Source organism: Hyphopichia burtonii (genome assembly GCF_001661395.1).
Source record: "Hyphopichia burtonii NRRL Y-1933 unplaced genomic scaffold HYPBUscaffold_8, whole genome shotgun sequence".
Lineage (NCBI taxonomy): Eukaryota > Fungi > Ascomycota > Pichiomycetes > Serinales > Debaryomycetaceae > Hyphopichia > Hyphopichia burtonii.
Window position 1 is genome coordinate 152,174 of NW_017963735.1, and position 14,409 is coordinate 166,582.

General features: G+C 36.0%; 7 protein-coding genes across 7 annotated transcripts; 2 read left to right on the forward strand and 5 right to left on the reverse strand.

Moving 5' to 3' along the window:
- The first annotated feature begins 192 nt into the window (after positions 1–192).
- EFG1 (KilA-N domain-containing central transcriptional regulator EFG1) lies at positions 193–1,956 on the forward strand. Its single transcript, XM_020221836.1, has one exon. The coding sequence runs from the start codon at positions 223–225 to the stop codon at positions 1,786–1,788; it is 1,566 nt and encodes a 521-aa protein (XP_020074162.1). The 5' UTR covers positions 193–222; the 3' UTR covers positions 1,789–1,956.
- A 714-nt stretch (positions 1,957–2,670) lies between these two features.
- Positions 2,671–3,258, reverse strand: HYPBUDRAFT_114191 (uncharacterized protein; the record flags this gene model as incomplete). Its single annotated transcript, XM_020219025.1, has 1 exon — positions 2,671–3,258. The coding sequence occupies one exon, from the start codon at positions 3,256–3,258 to the stop codon at positions 2,671–2,673; it is 588 nt and encodes a 195-aa protein (XP_020074163.1).
- A 247-nt stretch (positions 3,259–3,505) lies between these two features.
- Positions 3,506–6,646, reverse strand: MNR2 (putative Mg(2+) transporter; the record flags this gene model as incomplete). The annotated part of the gene is made up of 4 exons (XM_020223862.2): positions 3,506–5,217; positions 5,314–5,769; positions 5,830–6,474; positions 6,556–6,646. Coding segments are annotated over 4 exons (2,904 nt in total), but the record flags the coding sequence as incomplete, so codon positions are not given.
- A 435-nt stretch (positions 6,647–7,081) lies between these two features.
- On the reverse strand, positions 7,082–8,051 carry HYPBUDRAFT_153986 (chromatin-binding transcription coactivator). The gene has a single exon (XM_020221837.1). It carries the CDS (start codon positions 7,811–7,813, stop codon positions 7,331–7,333), a length of 483 nt encoding a protein of 160 aa, XP_020074165.1. The 5' UTR covers positions 7,814–8,051; the 3' UTR covers positions 7,082–7,330.
- Positions 8,040–9,346, reverse strand: HYPBUDRAFT_153987 (D-arabinose 1-dehydrogenase (NAD(P)(+))). The gene has a single exon (XM_020221838.1). The coding sequence runs from the start codon at positions 9,170–9,172 to the stop codon at positions 8,096–8,098; it is 1,077 nt and encodes a 358-aa protein (XP_020074166.1). The 5' UTR covers positions 9,173–9,346; the 3' UTR covers positions 8,040–8,095.
- Positions 9,347–9,507: 161 nt separating this feature from the next.
- Positions 9,508–12,004, reverse strand: HOF1 (formin-binding protein; the record flags this gene model as incomplete). Its single annotated transcript, XM_020219492.1, has 1 exon — positions 9,508–12,004. One exon carries the CDS (start codon positions 12,002–12,004, stop codon positions 9,587–9,589), a length of 2,418 nt encoding a protein of 805 aa, XP_020074167.1. The 3' UTR covers positions 9,508–9,586.
- Positions 12,005–13,090: 1,086 nt separating this feature from the next.
- RCH1 (Rch1p) lies at positions 13,091–14,407 on the forward strand (the record flags this gene model as incomplete). The annotated part of the gene is made up of 1 exon (XM_020222393.1): positions 13,091–14,407. The coding sequence occupies one exon, from the start codon at positions 13,091–13,093 to the stop codon at positions 14,405–14,407; it is 1,317 nt and encodes a 438-aa protein (XP_020074168.1).
- Positions 14,408–14,409: the final 2 nt, after the last annotated feature.

The window sequence follows — 14,409 nt, forward strand, 5'->3', positions numbered from 1 at the left end:
TTTTGTTTCCCTTCATCTTCTCTCTTTAATTTTTCATATACATATCACTGTTCTTGTTATTTTTTTGTTCCCTTTCTTTCTTTCTTTCTTTTTTTTTTTTTTTTCAGCTTTTCTTTCGTCATTGTATTAATACTTTTCATACACCATTTCATATACTATAACACTTAATAATTCACATCTTGCATTATCATCACTATGTCCAGTTTAGAACAACAGCCTATAATGAATACTAGTTATCTGGCTCAACTGGCCCCCCAAGTACCTCTGGCACTGGCTCAACTGGCAGCACAAGCAGCACCAAATCAACAACAGATTTCAAGCCAACAACCAACTCAAGTTAATTCTACTCAGCAACAGACCCAGCAAGCTACTCAACAACCCTATGTTGTTCAGCAACCTCAACGATCCTCTTCAACCTTGCCTCAAACCAGTCAACAACAACCTCCAAATCAACTGCAACAGCCATATCAACAATTCCCCCAAAATTATTACCCAGATCAATACCAACAATATCAACAATTATTAAATGGAGCCAATACTTCTAATCAATCATATTATTATATGAATCAACAACAACAACAACAACAACCTCAACAACAACCTCAACCTCAACAACCACAACATCAATCAACAAACGCTCCGCAATACCCATATGGTGCAGCTCCTTATAATTATTCGTTATATCAACAATCAATTCCTCAAAGTCAAATCTCTCAACCTCAACCTCAACATTATAATCAACTACCAACTGGTTCTTCGAATCCTGCTGCTGCTGCTACCGCTGTTGCTGCTTCTGCTCCAACAACTGCTCCAACAACTGCTAATACCAATTATACTGCTTCTACTCCAATTCAAACTGATACTTTAAATACTGCCAATACTTCTACTGTTGGTCAATATCAACCTCCAGGTATTAGACCAAGAGTTACTACTACCATGTGGGAAGATGAAAAAACTTTATGTTATCAAGTTGATGCCAATAATGTTTCCGTGGTTAGAAGAGCCGATAATAATATGATTAATGGTACTAAATTATTAAATGTTGCTCAAATGACTAGAGGTCGTCGTGACGGAATTTTAAAACTGGAAAAAGTTCGTCATGTGGTTAAAATTGGCTCAATGCATTTGAAAGGAGTGTGGATTCCTTTTGAAAGAGCCTTGGCAATGGCTCAACGTGAAGGAATTGTTGATTTATTATATCCTTTATTTGTTAGAGATATTAAAAGAGTTATACAAACGGGAGTTACCCCAGCTGCTTCTGCCGCAGCAAATTCAAATCAATTAAAACAATCAACTCCAATCACCCAAGCAGCAACTGCTAATCTTCTGAATAACGGTACTCCTGCCACCACTAATCCAAATCCAAACGTGGCAGCTGCTCAATTATCTAGTTATTATCAACAATACTCTTATCCAAATGGTGCTGCATCTACTAATACTAATCAAAATAATTCTACTGCCGCAGGTGGTTCAGCTAATACTCCTTTAAGTACTCATGCTACAAAACAATCCCCTATAGATTCAAGACCTCAACAATCTTCTCCAACTACCACCACTGGTAATCTTCAACAACTTCCTCAACAAGCTCCAAATGCTCCTCAACCAACTCCAGGTGCTCCTCAATATCAATATCAACAACCTTATTATCCAAACCAGTACTACCAGCCTTATCCAAATAATAACTACTCTTCGTATGGTGGTCAACCAGTCTACCCTGGTTATCAATACTTAAACCAAAATTTACCGCAACCTCCTCCTCCAAAATCTGAAGATGGCAAAAAAAAATAATCAATTTCAATAAAACCATTAAGCCTCTTTGTTTCTTTTATCAACCTTGCTTATTTTCGTTTAAAAGTCTTTTATTATTACTACTACTATTATCTTTTCTTTTTGTTGCCTAATTATTAGCCCCCCCTTTTTTTTTACCCTATTTTATTATAAAATTTTATTCTACGTGTATGAATTGTGTTATTCTATATTTTTGTCAATAGTAACTTAATCTTTTTCTTTCCAATATAGTTATGAGTAATCTTACCATTGATCTTGTAAGCAAGTCTAATGGAGTTTTGTTAATTACTTCATTTGTCTTTGATTGGCAGTTCACGCACGCCGTACCTGCGCCAATGCGAAACAAAAAAAACTCTAACAAAAAGAAAAAAAGACGGTTTCCTTGTTTAACCCAATTGTTTCCAAAGAGTGTTATTGTTAGAGATATAACAGCAAAGATTCAGTATGCTCGAGTCGAGGTACAACACGAGAGGGGATAGAATAATAATCGGAGTAGCCGGAGTAGTCAGAATAGCTTGTGGTAATCTTCTCGTGAGGAAATGTTGAAGTTGAAAAAGACAAAAAAAAAAAATAAACTAGTTTTAAAACCTAAAAGCATGCATGGAATCTTTAGCACATCTCGTTTAGTCCTTTCGAGTCGATGACCATTAAGATTATCACTGAATGCATTTCGTTTCGTATTCACAGAAGTTGTTTTTTAACGCTAATGGTTGACGTGGGAATATGCTGGTTTCTTGTTATTATGTACAGGAGACTGGGTAGGTAGAGTAACTACAAGAGAGCATTCAAATTACAATGCAGACAGTAAGATTTACTTGTAATATTGTATATTCAACATAAGAGATAGCCAGCGAGTTAAGGAAAATGGGCTTTTCGTTTTTTTCAATCAGTTTTAGAAGTTTCGTTTGAAGGAGTCAAGTCATTGTAAGATTTTTGTAATCCTTCAACTTGTTTTTTAAACGTTTTAATATCAATTTCCTTTTGTTTAATTAATTCTTTATATTTAGCAATTTCTTCTTCATTACTAGCAAATTCTCCTTCGTTTATTTGACTTAAATTACGATATTCAATTTCCTTTTTAACCAATTTCTTAATAATAGTAATCATGGTATAAATTGATAAGGTCAAGTATAATACTGCTCCATTCAAGTATAAATTTCTTTGGGTGTAAAATTTAGTAGCCAATTGATCATAAGTTAAATTACCTTGACTGGCAACTGCATTAAAATTAGTAAAATAGGGTGAATTGAATCCATATCTACCTAATCTTTGTACGCAGTCGATGAATGACAACCCTAATAGCGACACACTAAACACTATCCCAACTTTAACATTGGTTGAGTTCCCTAATAGATCATATATTTCAACAATTTTGGTTCTAACGCTTAATGGCAATGGAAGTAATAAAAGAACTAATATCCCCATTTGGCCAATTAAGGCCCCGAAAACTAATGACATTTGAAGACTCATCTTGCTCTAATCAATACTTTTGGATTATCTAATACTACTTGAAAGGAAGAGTTAATGCCAATTGATCCTTGCCGTTTAAAGATTAGCTGGTCCTTTCTTTCCAGCAAAAAAAGTATCATTAGAATTTCAGGATCAGTTTTTGGTCGACGCACGAGCGGTGTTTCTTTAAGCCGCAAAAAAATCCTTTGCAACCTTTTTACAATGCAAAAGTGTTCATTGATTTAAGAGTATCCATTGAATTATTAATCTATAAACCGTAAACTCTCTTTGCGTAGTAGTAAGCAAAGACACTGAATAAAAACATGCAAAAAACAATTGAGAAAAACCAGGCTAATCCCTCATAATCTTGGCCAGGAACAATACAATTCATACCCCATAAACCAGTAACAACATTGATTGGTAATACTATGGTACCGAGAATGGTGATTTTACCTAAAACGTCATTGGTGTCATTGTTGACTTTAGTCATGTCAATGTTGATTTGTGCCAAATAGTTAGAATGGAATCTAGCCAACAATTTTTCGTAATGATTTAAGGATTGTACCATGGTAACAATATGATCTTGAATATCTCCCAAATACATCCCAATATCGGACTTGGGTTGAAGGCCATTGGAGCTTCTATTGATATAAGCACCATTTGAGTTCCAAAGAGTAGTAGCCTCTAATTGCTCTGAGAATCGTTTACTGAAACCTTTAATCACATCAGCTTTGGATCCTAATAACCTTAATACCGACATTACTCTTTTACGACATTCACCAATACGTCTTAACATATCTCCTTTACGTTTCCAACCTAGAATCTTGGAAGAAGTAGACTTTGTTGAGGAGGATTTAGATGATTTCTTGGATTTACGAGACGTAACCGATGAACCACTACGTCCAGGTTTACCCAATCTAGGAGTATTAAAATTTCCATCAACTGTGGATTTGGATCTTTTACGTCTATAAAAAATATGATCCGAATTGTGACGAACCTTATTACGTTTTTCTTGATATTCATCATCACTTTCTTCTTCTTCACTATCACTTTCTTCTTCACTATCAGTGTCTCCAGAGTGCATTTTCAAAATAGCATCTTCTATTTGATTAACTTCCTCCTCAATACTTTCAATCATTGGTGCAAAAGAATCAGTGATATCATCAATTAATGCATAACATATCCAATCAGATGATACTGTGAGATAATCCTTTAATAATCTAGCTCTTCTTCTGACATTGATTGGATGAGGAGTCGCAGAAAAATGAAACGTAATCACAGCATCTCTGAAAACAATCATATACATATTGAGCGGTGATAATTCTCCTTCTCTGATTTTCTTAGTCTTGGTCCTTGTTGATGAACTACTCTTGGATCTATTATTCGAGCTACCGTGATAATCATGTGAGACATTCGACTTGTAGTTATCTCGGGATCTCCATAATAATCTCGAAAACGTCGACCAAATCTTTGATTTACGTTCATTCCCACCAAATACACTTTCATGTCCACTTGCCCCTGAATTATCCAATCTATCATACATTTCTTGTAACTTATTGAATTTTTTCTCCTGTTCTTTTGCTCTTTGTTTACGTCTTTCATAAACGATATCAAAAGAAGTGAAACAAATAAAGTAGTAAGATTTGAATAATTCTACTTTCTCACGAGCTTCTCCAAGAAATATATCTTCGGTGGTTAACGGATGGATACCGAATGTCTTTGAAAGTACTTTCATTTCTTCCTCTGTTGGATCAAGGACATCTAACCAAAATGGATTTACATTGATGTCGTTGGAATTAGAAGCTACTAGAGATCCAGTGGCGGTAGCTGTGCCAGGGACGCCAGGTGCTGCAAGACTTATATTTTTGTTCTCCATAGCAGTACCTTGTTTTTGGTTGCTAACACGAGAGGCGTTATTCAAACCTGTTAAAGAGTTTATTCTATTGGAGGACACGTTATTATTATTGAAGGACGTTGATGCTTCTCCTAAAGGATTCGAAGAGTCTGCTGCCTGAGCGGTGTCATTTAAATCACTTGCAGGAATTGGAACAGGTGTTCCATCTTTCACTGATTCACTAGCTGATGAGAACCCATTTTTCTGAGAGTAAAAGGATGGCATGAATAAATCTTTTAACGTTAGGTTTGTTTCTTCTAAAATATCATCATTTTGAGCATTAAGGCCATCCCCCCATTTCTTTTGGAGTGAAACTGAACCATCTTGAAATTTATTGCTACCGTCTTTTGCTAAAAGACCACTAATGGTTGGTGAATGAATCGTTTTTTGTAAGTCTTCCCGGAAATAGGTGAAGCGGCATAAGCTTGAATCAACCTGTGGTTTTTGGGGAGATTTATCAGCGTGTTGATGTTTGTGTTGGTTAGGAGTCTGATATTGACTATTACTTAAAATAGTTTGTACATGTTCTTTTGACTTTTCCCAAGGTTGAATAGGTTGAGGTCTAATTCTAAAAGAGTTGTTAGTTGTCTCAAGTGATTCAACTTCATTAACCTGGGTATTATTAAGTAAGGGAGTATCTTCACGAGATACATAATCTTGTTCATTGGCCAACAGGGAAGGCGAATGGGATTCATCACGCAGAAATGGTGATCTTGGTTCATCGTTACTGCCACTGTGAACTGTATGAGCCAAAGGGTAATGGAAATTCACATTCTGTTGATCTCTTTCATGATTACTTTCGTTGTGATCATCGCCATACTCCTCTAATTCTTGATTAACAAATTCTTGCATAACTTGTAAATCTGGCCAGCGATAATTGGATTGTTTATTACCTTCAGAGTCCATTTCATGATCGTAATAATCGGGGAAACAAACATCATCTAAAGATGTTGAATCACTTGAATGATCCGAAGATGGATTTGAACCACCAAACTCCAATGAATTAATCGAAAGTAAATCTTCATTGCTGCCATTATAGCTTTGACCATCATGGAAAGGTTCGTGCCAGGTTTGATTAGAAGCAAGATTACGCTGTTCCTTAGTGTATTGATCCATATCTAATAAAACCGAGCCATATGCAGAACGTTCAGCCCGATTACTATTATACCGATAAGGAAGATCGTTCCCGTTGCTTTGAGAAAGTAATCCTTGAAGATTTTGGTTGGTTAATGGAAGACTTGCCCTTTTCTCATAGATGGCTTGTCTTGCGGAATTATTACCAACATTTGAACTGGAAACTGCTGATCTTTTATTTCTAGGAATATTTGAATCTGTATTGAAAGCTTTGGGTATCTGATGATTAGTGTTATGCATAGCCGTTTGTCCTTGATTATGAGAATGGAAGTTTTGCAGAGAGTTTCGACGTCTTGATCTTGCGGGAGAAGAATGGATATGAGCCAAATCATCATGCATTCGATGATCGATATAAGCAGAAAGATTAATACCTGAATTGGAATGGTTCACTCCCGAGTGATTTGAACCAGATGGATTCAACCGATTATTCTCAAGTAATGGGAATGACGATGACGATTGGTTATTAGGAGACTCTACCGAGTTTGCTCCAACCCCAACTGGTGCAAAGGAGCCATTCCCTTGCAGACCAAATTCTCGTCTTGGTCTTGATCTATTCTTTGATTTGCCTTTATTCTTACCCATTTTCTATTATCAGTTTGATTTGGGCTTTAGGCTAAAACGATTTGAGCAGCAAATACAAGTTATTATCAACAAAAGTTTTCAAAACGAAGGAGAATTCCGTGATTATTAAATTAGTTGTTCACTTCATTGCTATTCGTATCTTTTTTTTTTGTTGTTTCATTTGATTCCATCTGACACCCGTGCACCCACCGTAAAATTGCAAAAAAACCGAAATTTCGAAAAGCTTTAGGGTCATTTCAATTTCAAATAGCCTGATATTGCAACAGTCACCAGGAAGCAGAAGGAGCTGTTGGTAATATCGCGATTTTTGCAACTGGTTTGGGTGGGAGGTGGCTTTGCAAATGGTGTAATGAGACCTGGAGGATATAAATAGAAGAAGGCTGAAAAAGGACCCTTTCCTTCTGGTATGACCAATCAAGTCAGTGAAACTACAGAAAAATATAATTCAATTGATATCGTATATAATTGTATTTATTCACGGTTTTACTCTTCTTCTGATTCTGATTCCGGTTCTGCTTCAGCTTTGTTGTTGAGGTTATTGGGCTTAGCTTCAGTGACGTCTTCAAATTCGTCATCGTCGTTTTCCTCCTCTTCACTTTCTGCCGGTTTCTTTTCGGTTTTTGGCTTTTTGGTAGGGGGCTCGATTGTCCCACTGCTTGCTCCAAGTCCGTTAAACCTATCCAAGGCATCTTGGATATTTGATTGGTTTTCCACCAACTTAAGCCACGAGTCCTCTGTTAGTGATATCCCCTTTTTCCCAGGTTTTTTCTCCTTGGTATCCTTATCAAAGTAGAATTCTCGTATGTCCACCAAATTGATCCCATTGAACTGTCTGACCGTTACTTGCTTCTTCTTATCTAATTCTATCACCACGTCTTTGCCTCCCGTGGACGTCACGGCTGCCCCACTTCTGCCCGTGGATGCATTGGATGCTCCTCCCCGTTTATAAAACTTTCTGTATGCCATGATTCTTCAATTGACCAGTGAATGCTGAATATATTGGGGAAAAGAAGAAGAAAGGAAGACTTTTGGGCCAGTTGTTTTTTGATGGCGCACGCGTAAAACTGCAAAAGAAAATTGAAAAACTTCAATGATTATAGGATGGTACAAGGGTTGATGTAAATAACTTTACTTTGTTTTATTTAAATATATATGAAAGCCAAAGGGGTTCTTCTTTTATAAAAAAAAAATCAAAAAAAAAAAAATCAAAAAAATATATAACAGTCTAAAAAAGTCTAAAAAGGATAATCAATGGTTTATACCACTAGGCCAGGTTTCGTTCAAATGATGACCTAGCATTCGATGTACTTTTTCTTCCAAAGGAGTATCTTTATCATTGACGCCATCTTCGTTCAATTTAACTTGCCAGTAACAATTAATTGCAACATTGAGTTCTTCCACACTAGAAACACCCAAAACAATTGAAACTTTTTTATTCCATCTCAAATAACCGGGTCTTTCAGAGTCTTTTTTACCGAAACTTAAACCAAATAGCCAGTGTCTTAAGGCAAAGCGAGTGGATAAGTCGGCTAATTCAACTTGGTCTTCTTTTATTAAAGTTTGGGCAATATTTGAAATGCAATTTTTCAAATCTGGGGATGCAGGGTGGAAATCGTGAGTAACTTGGGATCTTAATAGAGACATACTCAAAATTGATCCATTGAGTAATTTTTGAAGTCCACATTCATTTAAGAATTTATCATGGTATTCAAATAGTTTAGTATTTTGAATACATCCATTACTATAGGACATTACTACGTCTAATGATCCAATATCATCTTGATGTGAATCATGACAATTTTTAGCAATCTTATATAAAAATTCAACCGGATATCCAGAAATCCCAATGTTTTTAATTATACCTTCCCTTTTCATCAATGATAATTCTTTTAGTGCTTCATAAATTTCATCTTCCTTAACAAATTCAATATCATGCATATACACTAAATCAAGATATTTAGTATTCAATCGACTTAACGATCTTTCAACAGATTTCCTAACAGCATCCCTTGAATAATCAAATTCGTTTAATTTAATTCTACCAGCCTTAGTACAAATAAAATACAGTTCTCTATTCCATTTACTTTTCAATTCAAATAAGGCTTTCCCAAGTAATTCTTCGGATGCTCCATAATATGGCGAGGTGTCAATGGCAATTAATCCACTTCTGAACGCTTGAGAAACAATCTCCTTCACCGGTAACTTATATGGATCTGATGCATATTGAGTATTGAAAACCGCTCCTCCAACTATTAGTGGTGGTAGATACTTGATCGAGTATGGTTGAGGCGCACTGGTTGGTCCAATTGGTTTGATAATTGACATCTCGGTTGTTTCAGTGGGTTCTTCTAAGCTTGCTGTTCGGTCTCTCCTCCTCGATTTCGAATCGTTTCTAGTTAAACTCGTATCAAAGACTAGCCTATGTCCTCCCCAATTCTTTTTCTTTTGATTTTTGTTTGGTCGTTTGGCCAAAAAAAAAAATTTTGGTGAGAACTGCGAGAAAATCCGATTGCCTAACAATTTTCCCCTATACTTTTCCATTGGATTAGCACTGGACCACCTGAAGACTCGATCAAGTAGGTGAAGCAGGAGGTGGGTCAAGCAGGTCAGTGGATCACGTAGAACTTACAGGATTGGGTTAACTCTAGATATACATTGTAGAAAAAAAAAAAGAAGTAGAAACACAAGATTTGAAATGAATAATTGAAAAGATGCAAATTAGAAACTAAATAAGAAGAATTAAAAGATATGATCACCTTCAACAAGGTAATTGCCGGGGACAAGACCAAACATACCCACACGATCATTAGAATTTTTGCCTAATTCCACTGCAAACCAACCATCATCTTGTTTATGAACAATGTACATGTACCAACCTTTTTTAAAGGATAATTCATTATGATTTTGAGCTTTGAAAGAATATCTTGCCTTTGCCTTAGCAATATAAGGTTGACGAGTGATTGGAGTGGATTTTTCAACGGTATCATCAGCTAACATTGAATGAAGATCAGTGAAAGATTTAGAAGCTTTGTGAAAGATTGAAGAAGGAGCCTTTTTAGGAGACATTAAATGTTGTTGTTGGTTTGGAGAAGGCATTGGTTTATTAACAATTGTAGTACCAATCAGATCTTCGTTATATAAGTCATCATTTAAAACTGGCTCCAACATTGATTTTGGTCTTATTCTCTTAGGAGGACCGGATCTGGAAGTAGGAATATTTTTATTTGATTTTGGAGATGAATTTATATGAATAGGAGAAGCAAAACTTATTGAATCATATCTCGTAGCCACTTCTGTTGAATCATCGATGAAATCCGAAGCCGGTTTGAAAGGACTATTTGGGATTGAATTTGATTTCCTGTATTCTTCATCTCTAATTCTATCTTCTTCTTCCTTTTTAGCTCTTCTTACTGATTTTCTATATTTAGTCATATCACCATCACCACCAGCACTTATATCTTCCAAAGCTTTTGCAATGAAATCAAAAGAAAAATCTTTTGAAATTGGAACGGCAGGTTTATTGCTTGGTTGATTTAAAACATTTAAGTTTTTATTATAAGAAGTACCTTCTTTTGACTTTAAATTAATTTGTTCTTGAAATTGATGTAATTGTTTACCTTTACGAGGACTAGCCCAATTTCTTTCTTGACTTGAGCCACTATCTGAATATCTAGTTGGATTTGAAGAATTAGAGGATCCATTTGAATTTTTAAAGTTATTTTCTTTAATTGAAAAAACATCTTGATTATCATCAAAATTACTATATTGTGAACCATCAGTGGGGGCTCTCCTACGGATTTGCAGAGGAGAGGTTAAATGAAGGTTACTATTGGTTTTCCTATGAAGAAGATGTTGTTGATTATAATTATAATTTGTTGGACTTGGAGGAGGTAAATCGACCTTATTATTTTGTAAAGCATTTGAGCCAAATGGTGGAGTTTGTAAAGGATGGGAAGATCTTGGAGTTGTTGGATGATGAGTTAGCGGAGAAGAATTTGATTGAACGGGAGACAATTGATCAATTGTTTGAATTTGAGTGGCTTGACTCGAGGGAGAAGATATTGAAGGAGGTAACGTTTCCGGAGATGGTTTAGTCACTGTTGGAATTGGAGGTATTTGATATTGTTGTTGTTGTTGTTGTTGTTGTTGTTGTTGTTGGGGAGATTGATTAATATGAGACATGTTTGAATGGGTTGAATAAGTTCTTGCTAAGACCCTGGTATAATCAGGGGTTTCGAATTCGGCCAATTGATAATTTTTTTCATTAGAAGAATCATCATAGCCTGACATATAATCGATGAATTTAGGAGATTGATAAATTTTATTACCGGTACCATAAATTTCAGCAAAATCCTGTAAATCTTTTGGAGGGTTAATGATGGCAAAACTAGATCTTGCTTTATCGACTGAATTATCGTTATCAACACATAAAGTAGCAATATTATTACAAAAATTAAAACAATTCATTTTACATAATTGAATTCTTTCAATTTCCAATTGATAGAAATTTTGTAAAGAGATTGACCAATCTCGTATCCAAATTTCATTATATTCTTTATATTTGTCAATGGCGGCTTGATAATTCAATTGATTATTGATTGAATTGGATTTTAATTTTGATAATTTCATTTCATATTTTTCTAATTCTTTACCCCAGGTAGTTTGACAAGCTAAAGAACAGGATTTAATTTGACCACATTCGTCTTGATATTTTGTTCTTAATATTTCCAAGTTTTTCAAAGAATCATTTCTTTTATTTAAAACTTTTATCATATGATGTTCTATTTTGCCAACTTCTTTTGAGTAAACTTGGGCAAAATGATTAAGAGAATCGTAATTTATTTGGTTAATTGATTTAATCAATTTCCCGTTATATTTCAACATTGAATTATTTTCACATTGTAATTGATCTAAAGCTATTTTCAAGCTTCCGGTTTCATTTGAGCCTAAGTATATTTTATTATTAAGTTTTTCAATTTTTTTATTATACTCTTTTTCAATGTTAATTCTTTCAAGATAGTAATCCAACAATTCTTGCATGGTATTAATTGAATGTTTAATTTTAGTTTGAATAATATTAAACCCAGCATCTTTTGACCCCCAAAAATTATTAACAAATGTTATTTCATTTGGACCAAACTGTCCATTTCTCGACATGGTTAATTAGTGAAAGAAGAAAAGAAGAAGTAGAGAAAAAAATTAAAGGATTGAAGTACGTTAAATAATGTTATGGTAACCAAAAAAATCGTAATCACAACCACCCAGCAAAATTTAACGAATTAATACCGTCAAGAAACAAAAAATTATTAAGATTTCAAAAATTGCCTTAAGAAGAAGAAGTAGTTGGAATATCTTACTTTAATCTTATTGAAAGAAGATTATATTGAAAAGATACTTTTCTGTTTATCAAAAGTACTAAAGGGGTAATGTTATTAAACAGAAGTTCCAGCTTAAACAGAAGCTTTTAGAAAAACAACAAAGTGTTTTACTTTTAAATTGGCTGCTGATTGTTCTGGACGCATTCGAAACAAGAGCCCGAAACACAATCCGATCACTGACGAAGTATTTATCAAAACACTGTTCAATCAACCTCTGCTTCACTCGTTTAAGTAGTTGATGATGTTGAAATTTTTGCAGTTTCTCGATTCGGCCAATTTGTCAACAAAACCTCTGGTGCACGGGTGCGGGTCTGCAAGCACTCAATAACCTTTCCGGTTTGGGTAAGTCCTCTGGTGCACGGGTATTTTCTCTCTACTCACCCGTTATACCAGTAAAACAAGCACTGCAGCACCAGTATCAAAAGATTAGGGCCCGGGAGACTTATATACTGTGCGGACGGTCGTATATACGTCCTTGCAATACGTCACAACAGGGTGGTTATTGTGGGTTGCCAGCGACAGTGCTGCCAGTGCTGTCGAGCTGTTATCACGGTTGTTGCAGTTGTTGTAGTTGTTGTAGTTGTTGTAGTTGTAGTAGTTGTAGTTGTTGTAGTTGTAGTTGTTGTTGTTGAAGTTGTGGTTGTTGTTGTTGAAGTTGTGGTTGTTGTTGTTGAAGTTGTAGTTGTTGTAGTTATTGGAGTTGAGATAATGGTAGTTGTTCCCGGAGTCCGAGCCACTGTGAGGTCTGTGCACGTGACCGGGCCCATTATTCCGGTGACGTCAAAAATGACTTTATTTTTCCAACGAGTCAGTACTTGAGAAGATACTTCATCCATTCATTGGGGATACCTTGATATTTGATAGTATGAGTGATAGCGAAGCCAGTGGCAAGGCCAAGGTGTACGTGTGGATGCGTCGGATAGCATCGTTTTTAATCAACCAGTGGTTTTTCATACTATTGGGGGTATTTGTTGCTTTAGCCCATCTGTATCCAGAGTTTGCCAAACAAGGAGGAACCATTAGAGCAGAGTATTCTATAGGGTATGGTGCCGTGGCGGTGATTTTCTTGATCTCCGGGTTGTCGATGCTGTCGAAAGACTTGATGAAGAATACATTCCATTGGAGAGCACATTTTACGGTATTGACTAGTTCGTTTTTAATCACGTCGGCCATTATATTCGGAATCTGTTGTGGGATCAAAGCCAGTCATGACCAGGCTATAGATGATTGGTTATTGGTGGGACTTATTGTTACCCATAGCTGTCCAACCACTGTTAGTTCCAATGTTGTAATGACAAAGCAAGCCCATGGGAATGATATCTTGACCCTATGTGAAGTTTTCATTGGGAATGTTTTGGGTGCTTTTATTACCCCGGCGTTGGTTCAGATGTATTTGAGAGGAGTGTGGGAATTCGGGAACCCGACCCATCAAGAACTGGGCGATAGCTCCATGACTGAATTATACGGAGAAGTCATGAAGCAAATTGGATTATCGGTGTTTGTACCGTTATTTGTGGGACAAGTGGTTCAAAATATATTTCCTAAACAAACCAAATGGTCCTTGACCACGTTCAAATTGAATAAAGTGGGTTCGTTCATGTTACTTTTAATCATGTTCCAATCATTTTCAACTGCTTTCGCCCAGGATGCCTTTACTTCGGTTAGCCATGTCAGTATAATTTTTTTGGTGTTTTTCAATATTGGAATTTATCTTTTTTTCACCGTGTTGACCTACGCCTATTCCAGACCTTATTGGATTCTATTGATCTTTGATACTCCGCCAGAACAATCGAACTCCAGATTATATCGCTGGTGCTACAAATTCTTCACGCCCTTTTACTACAATCGAAGAGATACCGTGGCCATGATGTTATGTGGGCCGGCCAAAACCGCCGCTCTAGGGGTTTCTTTAGTCAGTTCCCAATACGGCTCTCATAGTAAGTATCTAGGTAAACTATTGGTTCCGCTTGTATTATACCAAGCTGAACAGGTGATGACGGCACAAATCTTGGTAAAATTCATGAAGAAATGGGTTTATGCTGACCCAAACCTAAAGCAGGACATTGAAACCCCAACTGAGGAACCCGAAACCCCCAATCACGAACCAGAAAGCTCAAATGAAACCAGTTCGCGCGAACCTTTAGAAAGAGACAACCAGAGCTCCCATTCGTACAAAAGATAATG